Source organism: Dryas octopetala, chromosome 1, assembly GCF_963921425.1.
Source record: "Dryas octopetala chromosome 1, drDryOcto1.1, whole genome shotgun sequence".
In the NCBI taxonomy this organism is placed as follows: domain Eukaryota; kingdom Viridiplantae; phylum Streptophyta; class Magnoliopsida; order Rosales; family Rosaceae; genus Dryas; species Dryas octopetala.
In genome coordinates, this window is record NC_141366.1 from 413,292 (window position 1) to 437,408 (window position 24,117).

The 24,117-nt window shown below is 36.0% G+C and overlaps 4 protein-coding genes across 6 annotated transcripts; 2 read left to right on the plus strand and 2 right to left on the minus strand.

Moving 5' to 3' along the window:
- Positions 1–53: 53 nt before the first annotated feature.
- LOC147296004 (transferases, transferring hexosyl groups) lies at positions 54–3,653 on the plus strand. The gene is made up of 8 exons (XM_086251491.1): positions 54–442; positions 631–736; positions 1,360–1,452; positions 1,542–1,737; positions 1,819–1,997; positions 2,295–2,539; positions 2,752–2,921; positions 3,106–3,653. Exons 1-8 carry the CDS (start codon positions 88–90, stop codon positions 3,277–3,279), a joined length of 1,518 nt encoding a protein of 505 aa, XP_086107617.1. The 5' UTR covers positions 54–87; the 3' UTR covers positions 3,280–3,653.
- Positions 3,654–4,329: 676 nt separating this feature from the next.
- Positions 4,330–9,372, plus strand: LOC147296005 (RNA-binding KH domain-containing protein). Of its 3 annotated transcripts, none has more exons than XM_086229979.1 (9): positions 4,330–4,466; positions 5,006–5,372; positions 5,817–5,942; positions 6,057–6,096; positions 6,183–6,265; positions 6,648–6,725; positions 6,850–6,903; positions 7,119–7,253; positions 7,387–9,372. In XM_086229979.1, exons 2-9 carry the CDS (start codon positions 5,064–5,066, stop codon positions 9,088–9,090), a joined length of 2,529 nt encoding a protein of 842 aa, XP_086086105.1. In that variant the 5' UTR covers positions 4,330–4,466; positions 5,006–5,063; the 3' UTR covers positions 9,091–9,372. The 3 variants fall into 3 exon arrangements, with proteins under 3 accessions (XP_086086105.1, XP_086086104.1, XP_086086106.1); XM_086229978.1 differs by having other exon boundaries at positions 5,033–5,372; XM_086229980.1 differs by having other exon boundaries at positions 5,046–5,372.
- A 418-nt stretch (positions 9,373–9,790) lies between these two features.
- Positions 9,791–12,480, minus strand: LOC147296006 (6,7-dimethyl-8-ribityllumazine synthase). Its single transcript, XM_086257389.1, has 4 exons — positions 12,003–12,480; positions 11,750–11,842; positions 10,254–10,426; positions 9,791–10,082 (listed from the first exon to the last, which is right to left on the minus strand). The coding sequence occupies exons 1-4, from the start codon at positions 12,316–12,318 to the stop codon at positions 9,888–9,890; spliced, it is 777 nt and encodes a 258-aa protein (XP_086113515.1). The 5' UTR covers positions 12,319–12,480; the 3' UTR covers positions 9,791–9,887.
- An 844-nt stretch (positions 12,481–13,324) lies between these two features.
- On the minus strand, positions 13,325–21,520 carry HUB2 (histone mono-ubiquitination 2). Its single transcript, XM_086229496.1, has 19 exons — positions 21,269–21,520; positions 20,679–20,840; positions 20,485–20,572; positions 20,119–20,349; positions 19,795–19,962; positions 19,244–19,437; positions 19,002–19,085; positions 18,422–18,541; positions 18,152–18,338; positions 17,911–18,071; positions 17,475–17,546; positions 16,731–16,807; positions 16,120–16,314; positions 15,157–15,229; positions 14,943–15,029; positions 14,679–14,816; positions 14,398–14,600; positions 13,873–14,035; positions 13,325–13,754 (listed from the first exon to the last, which is right to left on the minus strand). The coding sequence occupies exons 1-19, from the start codon at positions 21,374–21,376 to the stop codon at positions 13,623–13,625; spliced, it is 2,643 nt and encodes an 880-aa protein (XP_086085622.1). The 5' UTR covers positions 21,377–21,520; the 3' UTR covers positions 13,325–13,622.
- Between the last annotated feature and the right edge of the window lie 2,597 nt (positions 21,521–24,117).

The following is a 24,117-nucleotide window of genomic DNA, read 5'->3' on the forward strand; positions in this document are numbered from 1 at the left end:
TCCCTTGATTTCCATCTCTCCCCAATCCCTCTTGTCGTTCTCCAAATCTCGACCTCCACAAGCTCTGTAACGATTAACCAAACCCAAATGCCTCGGACCAAAACCTCACCACAAGTCCATCACGAAACCACAGTGATAAGATCAGCAATCCATTCTAGACTCCTAGTCTTGACCCTAATCCTCCTATGGCGGACCCTCTTGAGCCCCTATGATACCTCCGCACCCATCAACCCCAATTGCCTATCCACCAACGCCTCACAACCTGATGTTGATAAACAACAGCCACACGTTCTCTTGCCTTGGCTGGGTTCAGCTATTGAGTCCACCATTGTATGGGATAGCGTCTACTTTGTTCGAATTGCACAATGTGGCTATGAGTACGAGCAGTCCTATGCTTTCTTCCCCCTCCTTCCTCTTTGCATTTCATTGTTATCTCGCACAGGTTTGGTCAAGCTTACCAGTTTTCAATAATGCTCATTTGGTAAATTTATTAAATTATTCATTTTTAAGCAAATCCCACTTGGCAATTTGTTAACTTTAAGCAAACCCACATAGTGTTTTGTATCATTTTGTTGATTTGAATGGGTACTTTTGTGTTTTAAGCATTAGTGGTGGTGCTTTTTGTTTCAGTTTTGGCGCCGTTGGTTCCAGTTATTGGGCAGAGAGCTGTATTGGGGTTATCCGGATATGTGATCAATAACATTGCTTTTGTGTTTGCGGCGGTTTATTTATACAGGTGACTTGGTTAGGACTATATAACTATTTGGTAGCTTCAAGTGTGCTTTTTTCCAGCAATCATTAGCTTTACTTGCACCATTTTTACAAATGAAAGTAAATACGTTTCGTTTTTGAGACCCTGATTCTCTGAAATTAGATTTTATCGATTATAACTTATAAGGAAAGAATGAAGAGATACATCAGGGTGAAGTTTCTAGAATGGAGAACTGTAATCTTTAACAGCAACAAGATGTGGCTATGAATTAAGAGGTCCATAGTTGTTTACGTGCATATGATATGCTATATGGTGCTGCGCCATTGTAAATTTCATAATTTCACCGTACCATTTTATTGTGTTAGTTATCACCATTTTCACCATTGTTAATTTTTACTTACCACCACTTGGTGCCAAGGAGAGTCTCCTTTGACTACAAATCTCTATAGCCACTTACCCATGGCTCCTTCATTGTATTGATATTTTTATGTTGATATTATGTTTCCAATAATGTCTTAAAAAGAGTGCAGATACTTTTTATTTATGTTCTTAAACCTGGACTCAATTGAGTGCCCTTAATAATTTACATTGACATTTCTTTTGGTTTAAAACTTCTGATTGCTGTTCTTCCCTTGTCACTTTAACAGGCTATCAGTTATTATTTTGAAGGACCATGCAGCGGCATTGAGGGCTTCACTTTTGTTTTGCTTCAATCCAGCTTCCATATTTTATTCATCAATGTAATTTTTCTTTTTTCTTTTTTTCAGTTTAAATTGATACCTATGAAAATGAATTAAACTGAGGTTTTTTTATCTGCTTTCTACTGCAGATATTCAGAGACTTTGTTCGCCCTATTTTCAATCGGAGGATTGTACCATCTAATATCTGGCAAAGATGTTATGGCTGTTCTTTGGTTCATCCTCTCTGGATTTTCAAGGTCCAATGGAATGCTTAATGCTGGTTATTTCTGTTTTCAAACTATACATCAGGCTTATGATGCTGTTTTCTTGAGAAAGCGTGCTTTTGTAGGTTTCAAATTTTTCTTTCTTTTTTCACCTTACATTGATACTGATGAAGATGTTAGTAATTTTCCATTTCTATGCCAGTTGGCAATGCAGGTTGTTGTTGGTGGAACTCTGCGCTGTATATGTATTTTTGTTCCTTTTGCTGCATTTCAAACATATGGATACAACAATATCTGTCTTGGACATTCTCCAAATGATATGAGGCCCTGGTGCAAAGCAAGAGTACCTGTGCTGTACAATTATATTCAAAGTCATTATTGGTATTTTTATCTTTAACTACCAAGCGTTGTTCATCAGCCTATTACTTATTATTTTTGTTGTCTAGATAAATTTTTACAATCATATACTGTGAATAGTTGCTCAAGAGCAATGTTAAAGAATGATTTCTTGTTCTGTTGGTCCAAGATTAAAAAATAAATTCTATTATGCAAGGAATGGTAATTGGATTAGCTCCATATCCCTCTTTGTAGTCAGGATAAAAATAAAAAATTGGAATAAAAAAGAAGATTTATTTTTACAATTTTTTTGCTTGTGTTGATTATTTATCTTGATGCCAGGGGAGTAGGTTTCTTGAGATACTTCCAATTTAAACAGTTGCCAAACTTTCTGCTGGCATCACCAATATTGTCTTTGGCACTTTGCTCAATTGTCCATTATGCGAAGTCAATGCCTAAAACTTTCTTCTCTTTGGGTTTCTGTGCTAATATTGAGGATAAAAATTCTGCTTCTGTGCTCTTTTCTCTAGCGGGAGGTCAAAGATACGTTGCTCGCACTACAGAGCAACACTCTTCTAACAGTCAAGGTATTACTAGTTGAGTTTTAAATTATCTAAGTCTGATACATTTATAGTCTATTCTGTGGATATATTTATATGAAGCCAGTAACCTCTTAGCCTTTTATCTCCCCTGTACTATGTGGCTCCTAATCAATATGTGTGACCAAATTTTGGTATATTATTTTTCTTTTATGTTTCATTTCAAGACTGCATAAAGCAATCATTTGCAAATGTAACAGAGAATCACAACGTCAAAGCAAAGAAGCAAGTGACCAAGGACAGTCCTGCTCTACTCCCAAAAGAACATAAATTATCAGAAAAGCAAGGATACTTGTCTATTGCTGTTCTCCCATGTATTCTACATTTGGGATTTATGGCAGCCACAGCATTTTTTGTCATGCATGTGCAGGTTTGACTTTATTTCCTTCTAGAATTCCTTAATTTGTTAAAGGTTATTAGGTTTGAAAAATTGATCTTGTGTAGAGTGTAGGTTTAAAAATTGATCTTGTGTGTGTACCACATTGAGAAATTGAATGCCACACACAATAGCTGACTATGTATCATGCCTTCTGATGCTTCTTCATATTTGACAGGTTGCTACTCGTTTCTTATCTTTCAGCCCTCCTCTCTATTGGTTCGCCTCATATATAATGAAATCTCCGGGTACTTCTAAGAGAATGAGATGGGGATATATGATTTGGGCATACTCTGCTGCCTACACTCTTCTAGGCAGTTTGCTCTTTTCAAATTTCTATCCTTTCTCTTGATAATGTTTGGCAGTGAGTCTCAGCAGAGAGCTTTTCTCTTGATGGGTTTATGCCTTTCCCCAGCCCCAGATTGAATTTGCATACTGAAGGAGCTATCCTGAATATGGTTTTATTGTTGGGAAGTTCCACTGCTTACTCCCTTTGGTTGCTTGCCCCTGTGGATATGCATCGTGTGACTGTCAGACCAGCCCAAATAGTGTAGGAGATAATAAATAGGTCACATTTTTGTTCATTTTTGCATGTTGCATATGATATAGGTGAGTTTCCTTCATGTCATACAGTGAGATCTGTAACAAGATTTGTGTTGATGATGCAGATTTCGCGTTCTTTGTATCGCCATTGTGATTATGAAGAAGCTATTTTTTTCAGTTGCCTCCGAAAATTCAAGTCCCATGTAGTGTACTTGTGTTATTAAGCTGCAATGGGGATAATGCTAATAATACCAAAATAAATCCCGAATTTTTGTTCCATTTCTACATATCAGCACCTTCTGCAATTATATTTGCCTTCAACTTTTGTTGTTGTTAAATATCAATGTTCCACGAGACCAATTTCTAAACTAATGTCAGCCTTTAACGAAATAAGCAATTTTCGAGTCAATCTGAATTATGTGAAGCTCTTCAAAATTTCAAATACAACATAATTTTTTTTTTTTTTGGTTTAATTTCAAGAAAGGTTTAATACTCCAACTTTTATCATTGATGTCGGTGTAATGTCCTCTGCCACTACTAGAGGTAGAAACTCCACAGAATACAACGAATACTTTTTATAATTCAAAGAATAAAATTGTTGCAACATAGCTAACAAAGTAACAAGTCAAGTGGTTAAGATTTTTATTTTTATTTTTTTAAAAAAATAAATTAAATAAGTAGCTGTAAAAATGGGTTACGTGATCTGGGCTTGGGCTTAAGGTTGAATACCATCGTTCATAAGCCCAACTGATGTTAATGAAAGCTCGGACTGAGGCCCGACCCAAGTTCAGCCACCCAAATGACCCAATAGATCCTCGTGTCGCAGCGTTTGTTAGTGTATGACTGTATGCTGTAAAAAAAACACCATGGGAGAGTAGTTTCCATTATAGCTTACAAGGAGACTTGCCGCTTAACAGAAGAGCGCGCAATTGGTTAACTCCAAACGCAGCGTTTTGATATTCTCTCCCGTTTCGAGAAAGGAACCTCCCTTTGCAGGTACTATCTCTTTCTTTCTCTCTGTTATCTGTATGCTGTTTTATGTAGGTTAAGGCAGGTATCGAATACCATTTTGTTTGGCTGTTGAGAATGCTGATGAAAATAAAAGTAAAGAAAATGGTATTATTGGATTATATTAAAAAGTCCTTTCCCTTCTTTTGAAGTTGAAGAAGTTGTTTGAATTAAGGTCAGCCATTTGCAGTTCCCTTTCCAATCATGGATTTAGGAACTTAAGTAACAATACCGTAATTGTGGTTTTATTGTCTAACACGGTGCTTAATCTTGTTATTGGGGTTGTGTTTTTATTGCCTGGTTAGTAAAATACTTAAATTCAGTTTTGGAATGAGAAAAAAAGCTAAGATTTCTTGGAGTCACTTTGCGAAAATCGAATTCATTTGTGGGTTTTTTTTGGGGGGGGGGGGGGGGGGGGGGGGTTGGGTTGGGGGGTAAGATTCTAAAAGAATCCACTTCCAGTTGCATTTATTATGTATAAAGGCCTGGCTTATTTACCCATTTGAACTGCTTGGTCTCTTCACCAGTCTTAACATTGAAGTGAAAATCTTCAGTTGACCTTCACAGTGATGATTGGAGAACAGGATGAGTGCAAAGGTTGACACTGGATCCCTAGTTGAGCCTCACAGTGTTGAGATGTCTGGGACTACTATTTCATCTGCATCATCAACTGGTGCCCAGAAGGTCTCTATGTTTGCTGCTAAGTCTGGATTTGTTATACCGAAAAACAAGTTGTCGGGTTCACTTGTACCCATTTTCCGGGGAGGTAAAAACCTAGGAGCCCGTGATGCAGTTGCTGGAGAAACTAAGAAACAGATTCAGAGGAAAACGAAATGGGGCCCTGATCTGACCCAGGATGCTTCTGTTAGAAAGGGAAGAGCCTTAGCTTATCAGGTATTGTATAGATTCTTTGCAATTCCTGTTCTTGTGATCTTTCTTCTGATACTAGGTTATTTTTATAGTTAGATAATCAAAATCTGTTCTGAATTTATGTATCTTTTTCCCTCTTTTAAGTTTTAACTCTTTTTATGCTTCACCGGCCGAAAAAAAAAAAAACCTTTGTATGCTTCCACAATGTCAAACTAAAATAATTGCTTCTTCCCATGCCCGGTAGATTTAAGAATTTCAAATTTATGGTTTAGGCTTTGGAGGCATTAGTATCCCCAGTTTCTGGGAGGAATAAAGATTGCTCTGCTAGTGGCAATTGATAGTTTCCCTTTTCCCATTGGGTAAAATGTTGGTCGGTGTCTTCTGTGTGAATGGTTCACATGGAAACCTCCCATTCCAGGTGCCACTAAGTGATATTACTGCCTGTTTGGTGGTACAAATTTTGAGCAGACTCGGGTGGATCAAATTACACAACAGCTGAAATCTGGAATATCAGAGGTTGGGAACAATGAGGACACACCATCAACAACCCATGATCCAGACCACAAATCCTCTAGGAATCGAATTGACAGAGAGGTAGAATATGATTTTGAATATTATTTTCTTTCATTGATTTCTTGGGTACTCTCTGTTTATATTTAGAATGTTGTTTCTAGTCTTGAGCACTGATAATAAAGTTCATTGATGTAGGACGCAGAACAGTTGGAACTTGAAAAGCGGGAAGCCATAGGTGTGTTTGACAGCTTTCTTAGATTATACCGTCCTGTTTCTTCTGTTGTGCATTTCATGATTATTGTTCTTCTTGACGATATTCAGGCGAAATATCAAAGTTAAATCCATGTTACAAGGCCCCACCTGATTATAAACCTTTGCTGAAAGAGGCTAGAGTTCCTATTCCTGTAAGTTTATCTTCTGGTTCTGCAATTCCATGGCACACTTTTCTATTTAACTCTCTTTTTTAAGCTGTATTCAAACTGCTGAGAGATTATAAATTATTTTATGAAGGTGATGGGAAATGTACAACAGAAAATGTTCTGTCAATCTTAGTTGTACTGATTAAAATAGAACTTACCAGAAAAGAACCATGTATGTGGAAGTATAAATGGGACTCATTAGCTGTAGTGGAATCATACATTTTTTTGTAAACCACAGCTTCTACGGTTTGGAAATAGTTATAAAAGTGTCTTGGACCTTGAATTTATTTATTTATTTTGGTTTTCTGAGTCCAGGAAGACAGAGTATTAATTTCTGATGCTAACATGTGGTTAAACGCTTTTTCAGGTCAACGTATATCCTAGATATAATTTTGTTGGCCTGATATATGGTCCTGGAAGTGATAATCAGAAGCAATTAGAAAAGGTAATCAGTTTGTGGTAATTCTCAGGGGGTTATGTCAACCACATTTATGAATACCATGTGCATGTGTTGAAGATCTTTGTCGTTTTTCCTCTATATTATTTTCTAATTGATCGTTGCAAATCAGGAAACTGGAGCCAAGATTCAAGTATATGGTACCAAAGCAGAGACAGGAGAGAAGGTAATGATATCAGTAAATATAAAACAATAAGAGATCAATATCAAGATAAATTTTAGTGTCGTCATCATCATTTTACCCTCATTCTTTATCTTTTCTTAAACATTTTAATTTATACATAAAATATCTACCATGGACTGGGTTGCTTCAAGATGTAACATAATGCACAGGCATAACTGTATTGACTTTCCCTTTTTTATTCTTTAACTTATTTGCAGGCCGAAATAAAACCATCTGATGGGAGTGAGATCCTGAGTGAATATGAAAAGTTATATGTTCATGTCTCAGCTGACACATTTGAGAAAGTAGATGCAGCGGTTGCTGTAATTGAACTGCTAGTCACCTCTGTATCAGTGAGTTTCATTATTATTTTAAAATATAATAAGCTTTACATGCACTAATTTCTTTTAACCTTTTCTTTCATATTATTTTACTATCATTTCTACAGTTATTCTTGTATTTATACTATCATTACTTTCCATTTAGGGAAATCTGGCTGCTGTTGCCAAAACATGTGCTTCAGTTTCGTGTGATAATAATGCTCATGTTCCTAGTCAAGGCCAGAACTCAACCACCCCTGATATGCTTCCTACTACTATGGTAAACCAGGGACCGGTGCAAGCAATGGCAGGATCTACACAAACTCCACCTACAGGGCAGTTTCAGTACCCTGGTCCATTTTTTTCAACAGGCCCATCTTGCACTCCAATGAATCTACCTGGCTTCACTCCGCTGAATTCTTCAAGACCAATTCTCAACAATCCTGCCCATCTATCAACATCACCTTTCAATTCTACAAACTTGCCTTCATTATTTGGGCCTCCACCAGCTCTTGTTCCCCCTAGACAACAGCCACCGACACAAGTGTTCCAGCAGACGTATAGGGCTCAGACCAGTCCTGGTCCTGTTGGCCCACCAAGAAATTTCTCTATGATGGCTCCCCAGCCTTCATCGGTTCAATCTAATATTTCAGTTCCCCTGACATTCATGGGAAACCGACCCCCACCAATAGGCCCATCCTCTATCACCAGTCCATTTGGGTCTTCATTTGACCGGACCCTGGCACCTGCTGGGAGCTCTACTGGATGGTCATCCTTAGGTTTCAGTAGCAATGTGCAGATGGCTCCAGGAGTGTTTTCACCCTCTGCACCTAATGCTATAGTTCCACAACCAGGTATTGTATCCATGCCACCACCTTCAAATATATCAACGGCCAATATGGTTTCTTCTGTAACCTTTCCACCTGGGCCATCCACTCAGTTATCCAGTGCACCTGTAAACCATCCTATTGCAGCTCCAAGTTTTACTTCTGTTCCACGGCCTCAAGTGGGCATTCCCTCTACATCATCAGCTTCTATACTTCCAATGCCTGCACTTGCACAACCCAAACCATTTATGAGGCCTATGTCAGGATCTGCTCCAGCTCTTTCACCAGGGCCAGTTACATCTCTACCCTCAATGCAACCAAGAGTGCCAAGTTCTGTTTCTGGAAGTGTACCAAATTTCACTCCCATAAAGCCACCAGTGGTGACAGCTCCAAGTCCTGGTGATTTCACTTTTCAGCCTCACCGACCGCAGAGTCCAGCCTTTCAAACGGTTCCTCAACTAAGCAGTCATTTTTCAGCACATAATGCTCCTCCCACTAAACCAATGGTGCCACCTCCAGCACCTCAGGGACTGTCTTTCCAGTTGCCTGTGCAAAATATGACTCAGCCTGGTAGTCAGGTGTTATCGAGACCACAGGTTGGTGACCAGATGGGTCAACCTCCACCTCATATATCTGCTGCTCCCTTTGCAAGAAATTCAACAGCCCTCTCTGTTCCTCCCAGACTTACAACATTTCTAGACACCAGCCCTGTTGCACCTAGGACACCAGTCCTGCCAATAAGACCAAGGAACTTCAATCCAGCTCACCAAATGCCCAATTTGCCCGGTCATTTGCCCCCAAGGTCAGGAAATCATATTCAAATTCATCAAAATTATCCTGCTCACTCAACTCGACCAGAAATGCCCCGGGGTCCAAATCAACAGTTCATCAACAATCTGGCCTTTGCCTCCGGTAAGTCAGCGTCTAGTCCTAGAGGGCAGCAGCTTTATGATCCATTCTCACCCACTTCCATGTCTACTGCGACTCAACAACAGGGAGGTAATGCAGCAAAGATGGGAAAGCAGGAGAATGATCCATACTAATGGGATTGATGGCCTTGGTGTAAAATAATTTAGGAATTAGTGAAACATGTATTTGCCTAGAATTAATATCTTAGGACCCAAACGGGAATTTACTTTTGTAGTCGATCAAGGTCATAATTTCTGAAGGACAGAACTTAAAAGTATATTTCCTCACCTTATTACCAATTGATCCGCTTCCATTTCCTTCTTATCCTGTCCAGGTGCTAAATTTTACTGGACTGAATTTGGTTATGTAAGAAAACTATACAACATTTATTTTAGGTTGGATATTTTTTGCTAGAATTTTAGATTGGATTGGCCATGCACTGTGTCTTGTATTTTGCCCAACTAGGTCTCTCTCTCTCTCTCTCACACACACACACACACACATAGAGCATTGAGCAAGGAAATTTGTTTGAAGAAAGCTGTTGTTTTTGGAAAATAAAGCCGAAAGTGCAGAATCAAAGTTCCGCATGCATCTTTAGTAGGCACTATTTGTTCTGATTAGCACCTCTGCAATTCCCGCTAATACAATCCCCGAGCTTGGTTCTAACAAAAGCTTCACTGACTTTACAGAGATTGAAAACAAAATGGAACCTAGACAAATTTGCATCACCCTCTCAGCAACTTGTCTTATTCAGTTCACTTGGGAGCCCTGAATTCTAGCACTAACTGGAATTGATCAATGGTACGGGAGGGAAGTTAAGAGACCAAGATCATGGGATGAAACTGAAAGCAAGCTTCGTTTCATGATATTACTATGTACAAAGTCGACACTGAATACATAAAAGGTGAAAGCACAAAATGTCCAAGAAGACTTAAACAGAAGGACCCGATCTGAGCACCCTCTCTAATTTTTCAGCTTTAGTGTAATCGTTTTCTGTAAGAGAACCAGCAGGAAAAGGAGTTATTTCCACAACTAGGTGTGGAGTCGGGAGCTCATCAAACAGAGCCCTCACATTGTTGCAACAGACACTTTCTCCATGAGCGCTCTCCCTCCTGATCTGACAACCCTATGAATACCAGAAGCATTTTTGACAAGTGAGATCACATGGCTTTATGACTACTGCCATTAAGAAGAATTTGACCAAGAACAAATTGAACTAGACAGAAAAAGAAAATCCATCAAACTGGAAGACAACAAAAACAATTTCCTCATAATTGTTCCACAGGGTTGTAATTACCTTGTGAGAGGAGGCATCTACAAAGTGATCGTCGTCTGACAATAAGGAGGCAATGGATTTCAGAACACGCCGCCCTTCAGATTTAGATGGTACCCTGTAGTTCCTTCTGAGTGTGCCCTTTGTGGTAGGATGCCATTTGCTCACTAATTTCCTCTTATCAGCTGCTTCTTTTGCTGATAAAACAAATCAACATCGGGGTCTATAAAATAATTATGAATATGATGAAAGAAAAAGAAAATGCGGCCCTAAATGGAAAAATGGGTGAAGTGAAAACAAATAACTACATAGCCAAAAGATTATATATTTGCAAAAGCCTAGAATCATTACATTCACTTAATGCACAAGAACAACTAGGGTTCCTCAGTCATAAACTTTTCCCTTTACAAATAATTTTTCAGAAATATCCATTTATTATTTAGCTATATCTTAGTATGAATCGAGGAGGTGATATAACCAAACCAACAGTTCTGTCACTCATATCATACCCATAACCACAGAAAACCTCAATTAACAAAAAACTTCTTCTGATGTGTTTTGGACCTTGAACAACACTGACAGCAATAAATAAATACTAACAATATTCTTGCAGCTGCTCCTCAATAGCTTTGAGGAGAGACAATACTAAGTACACAATGATACAGAAAACTAAGTAAACAATCTAAGAAAATCTCATCCAGTAAAGGGTCAGTTAACACATTGATGGTAATATGGTATATATGTCCCTTGGAATTCCAGAAATTCATAGTCCTGAGGCAACAGAGGCATTGGAACTTCATGCTAGCCTTAAAGGCAACACTCATCATTGACCACCAAATCCTAAGAAAAAGTACAGCCTAAGAGAAAACACAGGCTTCACATAATGATAACACACTAGGCCTTCCAACATTCTGTCATACAAGGGCTAATGCTTCATTGCACTGGAATACCATAAATATAATTTCCTAGGCGGCAGGGATACCTTATCTCTAATCAGAAAAACAGATCAGGAACTACGTATGTATCCTTTTGAGTTTTGAGGTGCCAAGGAATATTAAAGAAACAACTTAAGTAGTTTTTCACATTGACTTTTTAAGCAAGGAGCCACTTTAAGTTCAACAGGCGGAGAAGTAAAACATATGCTTAGTTCACCCTAGTAATCCGAGAGCTATTATTGAATCCATTATGTCAGTGCTCCTATATGCATAAACATCAAAATATAAATAAAAACTCATATCCATTAAGCATTTATGTGTCATTAGTCCCATGTTTATCCACTTTGCTTAATATGTAGTGAGAGAAGAAAAGTGTCCGCTCTGTTTTGCCTTGTGCAAATTTTTTCGCCTTCCTGTAAGTAGCGTTTTTTTGGCTAAAAAGTAGCTTTAAGCAACATTGTGGCTTAGCTAAGCAAATAACTAAACATGCTATTCCAAGTTTTCTCTGCGACCCAAGTAAACACAAAATGCCGTTCTGTTAATATATGTAATATATGAAAGTAAAGTTACAAGAAATGCACAAACCTGGCTTCCCCTGTATGCTGTTCAACCACTTCGAAAACCCCAAATCAGCAGACTCACCACCAACACCATCACCTCCTCCACTTCCTCCCAAATCTGAAAACAAGTAATTGAAAAAAAAAAAAAAAAAAACTTTATCAACAAAAACACCCATCGCAACTTCCCTTTTTTTTTTTCTTTTTTTTTTTTAAGATGGGAACAAGAATACACACGAAATAACCAAGAATAACAGACACAACCCATTAAAGAAGTAGACCTGAGACAAGTGGATTAGCTTGAGATCCAGCTAACCCAGTCTTCAAGAGTGCATAGAAGATGCAAAGCCTACCAGCCCATAGGAGTGGAGCTTCAAGCAAAGAAGCATGGATAGTGGGTGTGGGGTTTCTGGGTTTAGCATGATGTGATCTTTTGCTGAAAAAGAGTAATCTGTGGAGGGCATTTGTGGGTTCAATTTCAATACCAAGAAAGAGAGTTTTGGGCAGCAGAGTACTAGTAGAGGGACTCAGAGTCTTCAAGTTTGAGGACTGCAAAGGCGATGATGTTAAGGTGGTTTGCACGAGAGAAAGAAGCATTCTTGGATTACAGCGAGAGTGCCAACAATGACTCAATGAGAATTCAGAGAGACCGAGAGGGAGAGAGAGATGTTTATATATTTTTATTTTTTTGGACGGAAGAGTCAGAGAGATGAAAGTTTCATAAGCTTTTTTTTTTCATCTGGATGAAGATTTGTTTAGGCAACGGGTGATGATGAGGGGAACGGCGTCGTATTTTATCACAAAGAGTTGGCGTGGCGATGTTAGCCCACGTTATGTATTATTATTATTATTTTCTACAGTATCGGTTTTTGTTACAGGGAGAAGTGATTTGAATTAAGACATCTTCAATATTAAGTTATTTCAAAATCAATAATAGTTAACTGATTTTCACCTTATCACATATAAATGCTAAACCTATTAAAGTACAGCAATTTTACAAAGTTTACATTTTCCAATTAGAAAAATCTGCTAATAGCAAGAAAATGATCTTCAAGACTTTAAAACTCCCAACGTTATCCTCTAAATTTTGGGTTATATGACTTATATCTTGGATATAGGACCTGGGGCCATGTCTTATACTATGACTGGACGGACTCGAAGTGTCTCTGCATTTCTTGTCCTAATAAGTGAAGAGTCAAGACATGGATGTTGGTACATCTCATGTGGATATTTATATTACAACACTGCATTATTTGTATTTGTTTAGAAGAAAGAAGGATTTAGATTTTTTTAAAAGAAAAAACAGTTGATTCAACATCAAGCAAAGGTGAAAAACTGAAGATCCTTATCCTTGATTCCAATGGCTAAGCCATAGACCTATCTGCTGTGGTCATGCAACAATGCGCCACCTTCAATCTTAACATGTGGGATTCCCATCCACTTCCTTCCACTTCTATTCTGATGTCTGAACTTGAACTTCATTAGTTTAACTGGTTTCCTACTAATTGAGATTTAAGACCCTAGAAGCTCCAGAATCATTCCAAAGGAAAGAGAATGATGACAATAATAAGACACCAACGAACAAATAAACAAAAACAAAAAAGGAGACAATTTCCAGAATTTGCAATTAACATGGTCTTTCCTTTTCCTCTTTTGTTCCTTATTTTTCCTTTTTCCATTACATACTTAAAAAAATAATAGATAATGGATAACAAATATTCACAAAAGAAAAAAGAAAAAGAAAACTCATTTACAGAACATAGGGACAAAATTTATCAGCTTCATAGCTACAAAAGTGAGAAACTACAATCAGTTCTTCACTATTTACTACAAGATGCTTAGCAATCAAAAAAGGGGGGAGGGCCGGAGGGGGTCATAAATACAGGATATAGGAAACTCTTTCATATCTTAACAAACCGTATGTCGTTCTGACCAAACGGAGTTCCACAGGCAGGACACTTTCGATGGCGGATCTCTAGATTTTTTTGAACACAATAATTGCAAAATAGATGAAAGCACTTCACAATTACCACCTGCCAATTAAATAATTAGCACCATCATCCATCAGTTCATCAAAGATTTAGCAAAGGGTAACAAATTTGCATCTCAAACACTGGTCAGACAATTGTATAGGTGAATATTCTTCCTTACCTCCTTTGGCCTATCAGTACAAACACTACACTGCAAAATATTCTTGCAAAATTTAATTTCGGACTGGAGTTTCTGTATTGCAGCCTCTCCAGTTGCAGAACTCATCTCAGCAACGCTGCCGTTTAATTCCCCGAGCTCTTCCTTAAGATTCATCCTCAAGCTTCTGCATAACAAGAATTCAACTTGTTAGAAGTAAAATTTATGACTTTTGAGTATTACAACTAATAGAGGCAGAAAGGCAACCTGCATAAAGAAATTCGAGCAGTGAAAAGTAGAAAGTTTGCAACAATGGCTGTATGCGTTGTCCCTACTCACGAAATCCTGATTAGCCTAATGCCTATCACAAAATTACCCAAGGCATCTAATTCTAGTGCTTATGTCCAGCAGGTGAAAATGGGAAATGGGATCCTACATTTCAAAATTGTATCTGCATACAGTCATACTATCTTCCTAGATATATAAAAATGGTGAATAAATCAGAAATTCCATGATAAGCCATAGTAATCAAAATGGACAAAACACTACCTCTCATTGTCTAGTTCCAATTGGATATCATCGATATCCTGTTGAGTATGTTCATATTCCTTCTCTGAAGAAGCAACAGCAGATTTAAGCCACTGCAACTCCTTCTCAGCATCAGCCAGTTCCCACTTTGCAGTCTCCAGGTTGACTGCAAGTTGTCTGTCTTCCTCAGTAGATTTTATAGCTTCTGTCAGGAGAGCCTTCATCTGCACAATTCAATTACTGCTTGATAAAGGTTAACAAATGGAAAATTTATCAGCATAAGACTATAGGAGAAGCCGTACCTGCTCTTCACCATGGGAAATTCTCATTTTTAAGGACTCTACTGATGTGTTTACTTGTTGAAGTTGCTTTGCCAATGCCTGCTTCTCTGAGAGTAGAAAGCTCTGTGCTTGCTTTGTCTTCACACTCTCAGAAACCAGCTGCACCAAAGATCTCATTTAAAAACCAGGAACTACCAGATAGCATCCAACCACACCAATGAACTTAGTAATAATGTGGAGAGAAAAAAGCCAACAACAATCAAGGAAAATGGTAACAAGAAAGACCTTGATATTATAGTCATCCCTCTCAGTAACCTGCTGCAACAGATGCTGGTTTTGCGTCTGCATATCTTCATATGCCTGACCAATGGTCTGCAGGAACACAATAAATTAATCAGAAAGAAAAGAGAAGGTGAAGAGGGAATGAGAGAACAAAATCATGTCAAATATCAAGGAACAGAACTTGCAGATATCAATCAGATAAACATCAATAAGACACCTCAATTTCCGATATATAAGCCTCTGCCTCCTTTTCTTTAATTCTAATAGCCTCAGTAAGCTCCAGAACATCCCTGCAGATAAAAGTGAAAGCATAGTATTACTAAGGTTTCCAGTATATGTCCAGATCATCCCCAATAAATAAGATAAAAATGAACCTTCAAAAATAATGCTGAAAGGTTACATATAATTCATATTTTCTTTTCAGTGAAAAAACAAAAACATATTTATGATCTAACAGCTGAGCAACAGAATAGTAATATATTCATACAAAATATATATTACTAATTAAAATTGTATGATATCTATTTGAAACCAAAGAATTTAAAAAATAACATTTTACAAAATAGAATGACAGAAGGAAAAAGAATATTCCCATGATGTTTGTAACAGAAGGAAAAAAGACACTGAATATAAAAATAGAATAACATACCCCTCCCCCTATTAAGTAATCTATTAATTTTCAAAAACCAAAACACCCCAGATCGCATATATTTTTTTTTTAATCAAATTCAATAAGAAAAAGAAACCTCTCAGACGCATCAAGCTTGACCCTTTATTCAGCTATTTCAGCTTCAGTGGCAGAAAAGCCTTTAAGTTAAATTTCTACATTTTTTAACTGAGCTCAGTCTGTAATCAAGTTTATTTATACATTCCTATAAATATATATATATATATGTGGGTTAGGATCAACAGCCCCTTTAATTTACATATACAGTAACACAATTTTTGGATCTTTAAATGTAAGCACATTGGATGGCTATGAATAACTCTGCTGATTAATTCAGTATTCTTTTTCAGAGAACTCTCATATGTCATATAAAATCCACTAAATATGAAAATGGAATAACAAATTCCTACCCTTTTTAAGTAGATATTAGTATTAAAAAAAAAATAAAAAATAAAAAGAGAAGAAGAAGAAGCCAGTTTCCTTATGTAAAATTGAACAAAGAAAAAAACAAACCTCTCAGATAAATCAAGTTTGGCCCTTGATTCAGTTATTTCAGCTTCAGTAGCAGAAAGCCTTTGCTGACAAGCAGCTTCAGCTTCATTGGCTGCTTTCACCCTCAACTCTAGACTATGTTCATCTAATGCATTTTTGAACATTTCAGCTTGAGAGTAAGCTCTGCGTTCTGATTCTTTGATTTCCATCAAGTCTCTGAAATTCAAAATTCAAACCTTCAATGCACTGAGAGAAATTATTCAAGACCCACTTATATGGAATAGAAGGCAAAAGCACATAAAATGGAAAGTAAAAAAGAAAGTAATAATAATAGTTATCTCAATTATATAACAAGAAGCCAACATATCATTCGAGATGGAATCTGTCACAACTTTGATTGAATCCACAAATCCTATGAATGAAGAAATCATCTTATTCCTGATTTCATATCAACATAAAGACAGCTAAACAAGCATACTGCACAACGTTAAAGTTCTCCTGAGAATTACTCTAGAAGTGGGAAATTCAAAATTGCAAACTAATAAAACAATATATTATACCCACAGAATTTCAGTCAACAAATCATCATATAAGGCCAATACCACCCCCCTAGCACCCACAAAACGATTTACCTGTTTTCGTAGCTTTCCTGTGCATACAAGTCTAAGAAGATCTGCAGTTCCAGTTTTTCCTTCTGCAACTTTTCAATCTGTAATATGTTCATCTCTTCAGTTACTCACATAAGCTCAGTTATAGTACAGTCCACATGTCTTCAAATTCAAAATGGATTTAAATGGTCACAATGCACTATTGACTCAGAGTTTGAGTACCAATATCTACATACGTTCTTTTCCCCTGCTTTCTTGTTAGGTAATAACTGCATACCTATTCATTTTATTACATTCATGACCAGAATGCGTATTTCCATGATTAAATCGGACTAACTACCCTCAAAGATATCATCAAATAATGCTTCCACTATATCGTCAAACAATGGCCAATTTCCATGAAGATCACACTATATCATTGCCATTTAGGGTGTCAAAAATTTGATGAAGCTAAAAAATAAAATATCTGCAACAGGCAAACAAATACATATAAATTTGATTTGACTGGGAAACACAGTTTACAGGGTGACTTATAAGGCTCTTAAAGTCGAACTGAATCTTAAATTGTCAAATTGTATAGAATAAGAATTAAACAGCAGATATAGATATATAAAGGACCTGCATGTAGAGCAGTTGATGGAAACTGACACATATACAAAGGTATATTAAAAGCATTGAGGAGGCTCAAAAAAGAAAATCGATACACATGATATTTGAAGTGAAGGAATCTGTAAGCAAGACTAAGAGAAGACTAAGAGAGAATCTCACCAATCCCTTAAGAGACTTGATCTCTACCATATGTTCAGCACATTTGTCTGCTAAGCTCTTTTTCTCATTTGTCTTCCAAAAACAAAGAATTAGACAACTTCAGAGGATATTCCACAATTAAATAAAAATAAATAGTAAGAACAAAAACCATTACAAATCCAAGTAGATAGCATCAATCATGAGACTTCTTTTACTCTAAGATCACAAATCAGTTCTCCCATAAAAACAAACTTGAACTAATCAAAAGAAAAAAATTGTAAGTATTTTTTATGATATATGTGCATGTGTGTGTAAATTTGATTAGCCCAACACGATTAAAAATATCAATATATCCCTTTCTTCCCAAATTGTATGGGTACCCCATCAGTATTCGTCCACAATATAATGCAAATATAAAAGATATGAGTACGAGAGTTAACTGGGACCGGAAGTCAACCTTCATACTTAATGAAGCTTTTAAAAATTGGGATTTCTCACGCAAGGAAAGCGTTTCATGAGCTGTTTCCTTCCACCGCTTCAACTGAGTTTCCATCATTCCCATTTCTTTAGACAAAGATGAGGCCATCACACGAAACTCTGCTATAATGTCCTTTCTTCCTGCAGCACGGAATATCTTTAAGTAACTTGGGCAAATTCACAATTAATATGAACAAATATCAAACTTCTATGGTTTTTACCTGAATCCTGGATAGCTTCTTCCATGTTTATCTCAAAATCATTTTTTTCAATTATACATTTCTGCAGCTGAAGCTCTAGTTCTTCAATCCTAGAATCAGAATTGTCAATGGCATTCCTAACTGCATCTGCTGACTCTACTTTGACATTTAGTTCCTTCTCCCTTCTCATGATAAGAGCCCTGTCAGCCTGAAATTATACTTTTTAAAAGACAGAACATATGGGACAAGCATTTAAAGCATCTGCAAACATGCAAAATAAAGTAGTTTAACCTGCAAAGAATCAGTCAATGCTTTGTATCTGGACACTTCAGCATTCCAATGTTGGAGTTGATCATTTAGCATAGCATACATTCTAGATGAGTGTACATATTTGTCATCCTTCAGTTCATTCTGTGAGAAACATATCTTAAGTTAGATTGCTTTATCAAAGATGTAAACACACAATGAAATCTTTGAAAAATGTAAGGGCCTGTTTGGTATTCTATTCAAAAACTATTTTTTTTTCAAAAACAAAAAACCAAGTTTTAGTTAAGAAAATGTGTTTGGTAGACCATTTTCAAAAATAGTTTTTAGAAAAAAATTCAAAAACATGCCTCTTTTTAAAAATGATAAAACATCGTTTTTCTCTTTTTTTTTTTTTTACACTTTCTTCTTTCTTAGTTGTCATCATTTTTTAAATTTAAAAATTGTTTTCAAATTTCATACCAAACAAGTTTTCATATTTTAAAAATTGATTTTGAAAACTCACATTAAAAAAAAATCTTAATTTTTGAAAAAAAAATTTGAATAGGATACCAAACAGGCCCTAAATGTCAACTATCAAACATTTAAAAAATTCAAAACTAGAAACCTGAAAATCTTGCAATTGTTTTGACAACGTTAGATTTTCTTCCTGTGCATCTTGATACTCGGAAAGGCGGCCGGCTGCAAGTATCTGCAACATATTCTCAAACACATGTCCTGATGAGAGAGAGACAGACAGACAGACAGACAAACACAGAGAGAGAGAGAGAGAGAGAGAGAGAGAGAGAGAGAGAGAGAGAGAGAGAGAGAGGAAGCTAGTGCAAAAGAGGTTTGGCCACATATGTACACCTTTGTTTCCTCGATTGAGTTTTTAAGTTCCCGCAAGCTTATTGTCCTTTCTGTTGATTTTTCAGGTGACAGGGTTCCATTCACTGCACCAGAAGTAAGGTTATGCATCCCAGATGCAACATCCTTTTGCATCTTCAAATTGACTAGTTTTCTCCTACTCTCCTCTAGTTCAGCCATGCTGTCATCCAGCTCACCTGTTACCCATAACATGTACACATTCAAAAGACAATCAAAAGGTAGCATCACCAAAAATTGGTAAATTTGATACTTGCTCTCTGTCAGAAATTCAGCATAGTTCCTAAAATCTAAAGGTACTAAATATGATGTGGAACTTATACATCCGTTGCCATGAGCCCTAACTCAAGTGGCATGGGTGGGATGGAATGAAGGGTAGATCCTAGGTTCAATTTCATTTATAAGAAAGAAAAAAATCAAAGAAAAGAAATTTAAGTGTGTGCTCTCTGTAATCAAGTGTGGACCCCAGCTATACATTCCTACGCTAATTATGCACATAAAACACAAAGACTAGTGGAAATAACCATCTCAGAAACCTGTAATGCGTCTAATTTCAGACTCATCTGTTGAGTGGCTGCTAATATGAGTTTGAATTACATCAGCATACTCTTTATGCTTCAAGTGAAGAATATCAATCACTTCCCGTAGTTTGTTAGCCTCCCTTTCCATCATATCATCAATCTTAGATAACTGGATGATAGAATCTGAGAATCACAGAAAAAACAAAAATAACATAGAATCAATACAGATTTCCTGATGCACTTACTACTTCAAAAATATATGTTACAAAATGAAAACATAATCGTATGAAATTAGTTTGTAAAATGATGAATTTAATACAAAACTTCCCATCTCCTGACCTTCTGAAGATATCTTTCCATTCAAATAGTGGGCTATGTTCTCTGTTTTTTCCCTCTGAGCATAAATGGTATCTTCTAATAGTTTCAACAACTCCCTAGTAGATGTATGACGCAAAGTGAGGGCTTCTCCAACACATTTAACAATTTCATCATTATCATTAGCTTCTATAGAATCTCTTTGTAGGAGTCTACAAAGAAACATCTCTTCCGCAGAACATGATGGAATTGAACCTGAAAGGCACTTCAGGTCAATTAAGTTTATATGATGTGAAACAAAACAAAAAACTAAAACTTCAATTAGTCATTAAAAAGAATGAAGAAACAAAGAATATAGTAGCATAAAACAACAGGTATGCTGAAAAATACCACGAGAATAATCAGCACGATCCAAAATTTGTAAAGCATTTTGGCCTCCTCCAGCACATACTCCAAGAAGAATTAAATCATCAAGCAACTAAATATCAAAATAATGAAATCACCATCAGAAAATAGTTGTCATACCGGTGTAGAAAATTAAGACCATGAAAAGGAAGAATATCAAAGCAAACATTCAAGATAACCTGATTCCATAGTTGGTTCACTGTGATTAACATGTCATCATAAGAAACTTGCTTGTCCTTCAGTTCTTTAATTTTCACTTCAAGATCTTGCAACTCATGCTTCTGTTTGTCTATCTGCTGAAGAAGTTTCTGGTTCTGATACTGGAGAACTGCTGCATCGACCTGGACATGCATACATATACAAACATACACAAGTATTTGAATCTTCTTCCTATTGCAAATCAAAATTAAAGTGTACTTGAGATACATTGAACTATAAATGTACACAATTACAATTACCCAATTAAACATGATTAAACAGAAACCCTTTCATCCTTAGTCCAAAAATTCCAATTCTATTCCCTTGTCCTACACTTCTTCAAAAAGCAAATAGAGAGAATACAACTATAACATTCTCGAAAGCAAATCCAAACCAGGAAAAAAAAAAAAGCACCCAACAACTCCAATCACCCTTCTATTACAATAATTTTAAAAAAAATCATTAAACCTTTTCTAAACTCTTAAATTTACTGGAAACAAATTTTTCGTGAGTAATCAGACAGATTACAAATGGAGAGAGACAGAGAGAAAGAGAGAGAGAGAGGGATTACGCTATGGTTATTGGGTGAAGAAGTTGTGGAGCTACGGGCCATGGTGGACGAAAGGGAATTTAAATGTGGCCTTTTCTTCTGTGGTTCTTCAGAGTCTGAGTTTTCCATCTATTATTATGGCTCTTACGGAATCCACCACACCATTAAAACTCTCCGATTCTGAGCTCTGTCTGAAACCCTAGAGGGAGTCAGGGACAGATACACTTCCGCAGGGACTACTGGGAGGGAGAGAGAGCTCTGTCACACGACGCCGTCCGCAGAACAAGGAATTTACAATTATCAAGTGAGAAATTCTATTCATACCTTTCGTTTGCACACTGTAACCCTCTTTCTCACTACACCCCCTGTCATTTAAATATTTTTAAGATTTGCTCAATATACCCATATAACATTCCTAAAATGCCCCCATTATGTAATTAAACACATAACCTGAACAAATTTTACACTCTTAAACCAACTATGTAAACCGTTTTATTTCTCGGGGCAACAAAAAAAAAAGACCTTTTATTACTCATTATACCTCTATAATTGTCAACTGTCGAACTTAATTGTTAACGCCCAATCGTTAAACCTAACTACTAATGACCAACTGATAAACCTAATTGTTAATGGTCTACCACTAAACATAACTACTAACGATCAACCGTTAAACCAAATTGTTAAGGCCAACCATTAAACCTAATTGTCGATCGTTAAACTGTTAAACCCCTTATACTGGACCACTGACTGAACTTGAAGGCTTGAAGCGTGGTTTATCAATTTGCAGGGTCAATACTCAATAGCTAGGTTTTTGTTGGGATATATTCCATTTGATTTGAATTTTTTTTTTTTTTGCTATGAAATATTTATTTTGTTTAATAATAACCGTTTGCCTAGTTGTATTTCTGATTATTCCAGATAATGGAGAAATTAAAATTAAGTTTGTTTTAATCAATTAAGCTCCCAGTCTTTCTGATATTAATTTATTTAAATTTATTCAGTATTCACATAATATATGCATACATGGGTTTAGAACTTTAGATATTTGATGCTTCATTTTGATTCCGCAACCACTGCACACACGTGGGTCTCATGCATAAGCATATTAGTTATCACATGAGTTGAACACCACCATTTAACTGATCCACTGCATGCAGTCATGCACTATATATATCTATTTATATGCCATGACTTGACTGGAGGTAGGTTCAGTTTCATTAATGCTAGCAGCTCCACATCTATAAAGAGGGAGGCTCCCTTCTAGGGTTTTACAAATAAAATTATTTGTAGGATATCTTGTGCCTTGTGGGGTTCACTCTCATATATTTTCGACAATCCGAATTTCAAAAATTATTTGTCTATCTAATTTGATCAAACAAATAGATGAGTAAATTTTTTTTTGATAAAATCGTTTATTTGTTTGGTCAAAGTTAAATATGCAAATGATTTTCGATTTGATTAATTTTTTGCAAAGATGATTTATGAATAAAGATCTAAAAAATAGACAGTTCAGATTACCAAAAATATATAGGAGTGGGCCCTACGAGATATCCTACAAATAATTTTATTTGTAAGATTTTACAATGGAGCCTTATTTTATATATATATAATTTTATTTGTAGGATCCTACATGGAGCCTTCTTCTATATATATAATTTTTTTTATTATCATTCTTATTAATATAATTAATGAGTTAGATTTACTAAAAATGTTATATTTACCAAATTATCCGAAAAGAATACTTCCCTATATGGCTATATTTGTTAATTTACAAACGGTACGGTATATATTATTTGAATTTACTACTCTCCTAACCAACTCATGAATATCACTTGGAATTCATGGGGCTCTATGGAAGATGTTATTTGTCTCAATATTTTTTTGAAATTAATATTGTCTAACTTATATGGTATTTATACATTGAATTCTATATAAAAAAAAAAATCATATTGAATAAATTGATGTCACATAAATTTTTTTTTTAAAAGTTAAGACTAAACATTTTACTCTAATTATATATTAATTTACAATTACTTACAAGTTTAAAATTTAACTATATGCTGCAAATATGAGATATGCCTGAAGATAAAGGACGATTTACATGATTGGAAAACAACAGCGTTAAAGGAAAGATCAATTATCGAAAAAAAAAAAGAAAAAGAAAGATCAATTAACTTAATTAGAAAGCATCTTGGCAACCTCGTACTCCTTTTTAAGAAAAAAAAAAAAAAAAGTGGGTGAACTTAACCCACAAATTAAAGCTCATAAACATTAGCAATTAAGTTACATGGTAATTCCACTATTAATTAGCATCTTTAATTAGATTTTTAACCCAAAAGAATATTTTCAAAGCGTGCAAGGAAAGCTAGCTAGTAGCTAGAGTTGGGAGTTTGGCACATTATCATGTAAGAAATTTACGATAAAGACAAAAATTGCAATTAAATAGGCCACTAGATTATATATTGGAAACCAATAACGGTAAGTAAGGTATATATGTATCGTATTGGGAAGTTTTCCCAAAGATTGTCTGTAGTGGGGATGAGTGTTGTGTGATTAATCACCCATTCAGCATTAATTAGAGAGACAAATTTAGAGGATAATATTATTGACTTATATGTATAGTCAAATGAGACAAAGATTAACTTTGGGAGTTGGACAACTCATTTTCATACATGTTGGAAAGCCTGCCAAGCAATGCCCATTGATCGTGAGATTGTGTATATCACAAGAAGATATATGCTTATCACAATATTTGCCAAGTTCAGAGATTGACTAATTTATAAAAAAAAGTTTTTGCTTTTGGACATTAAATAGGGAAATAACGAAATTGATTAATCTATGTCTGGAATATTTTACCCCTTTTTGGACAT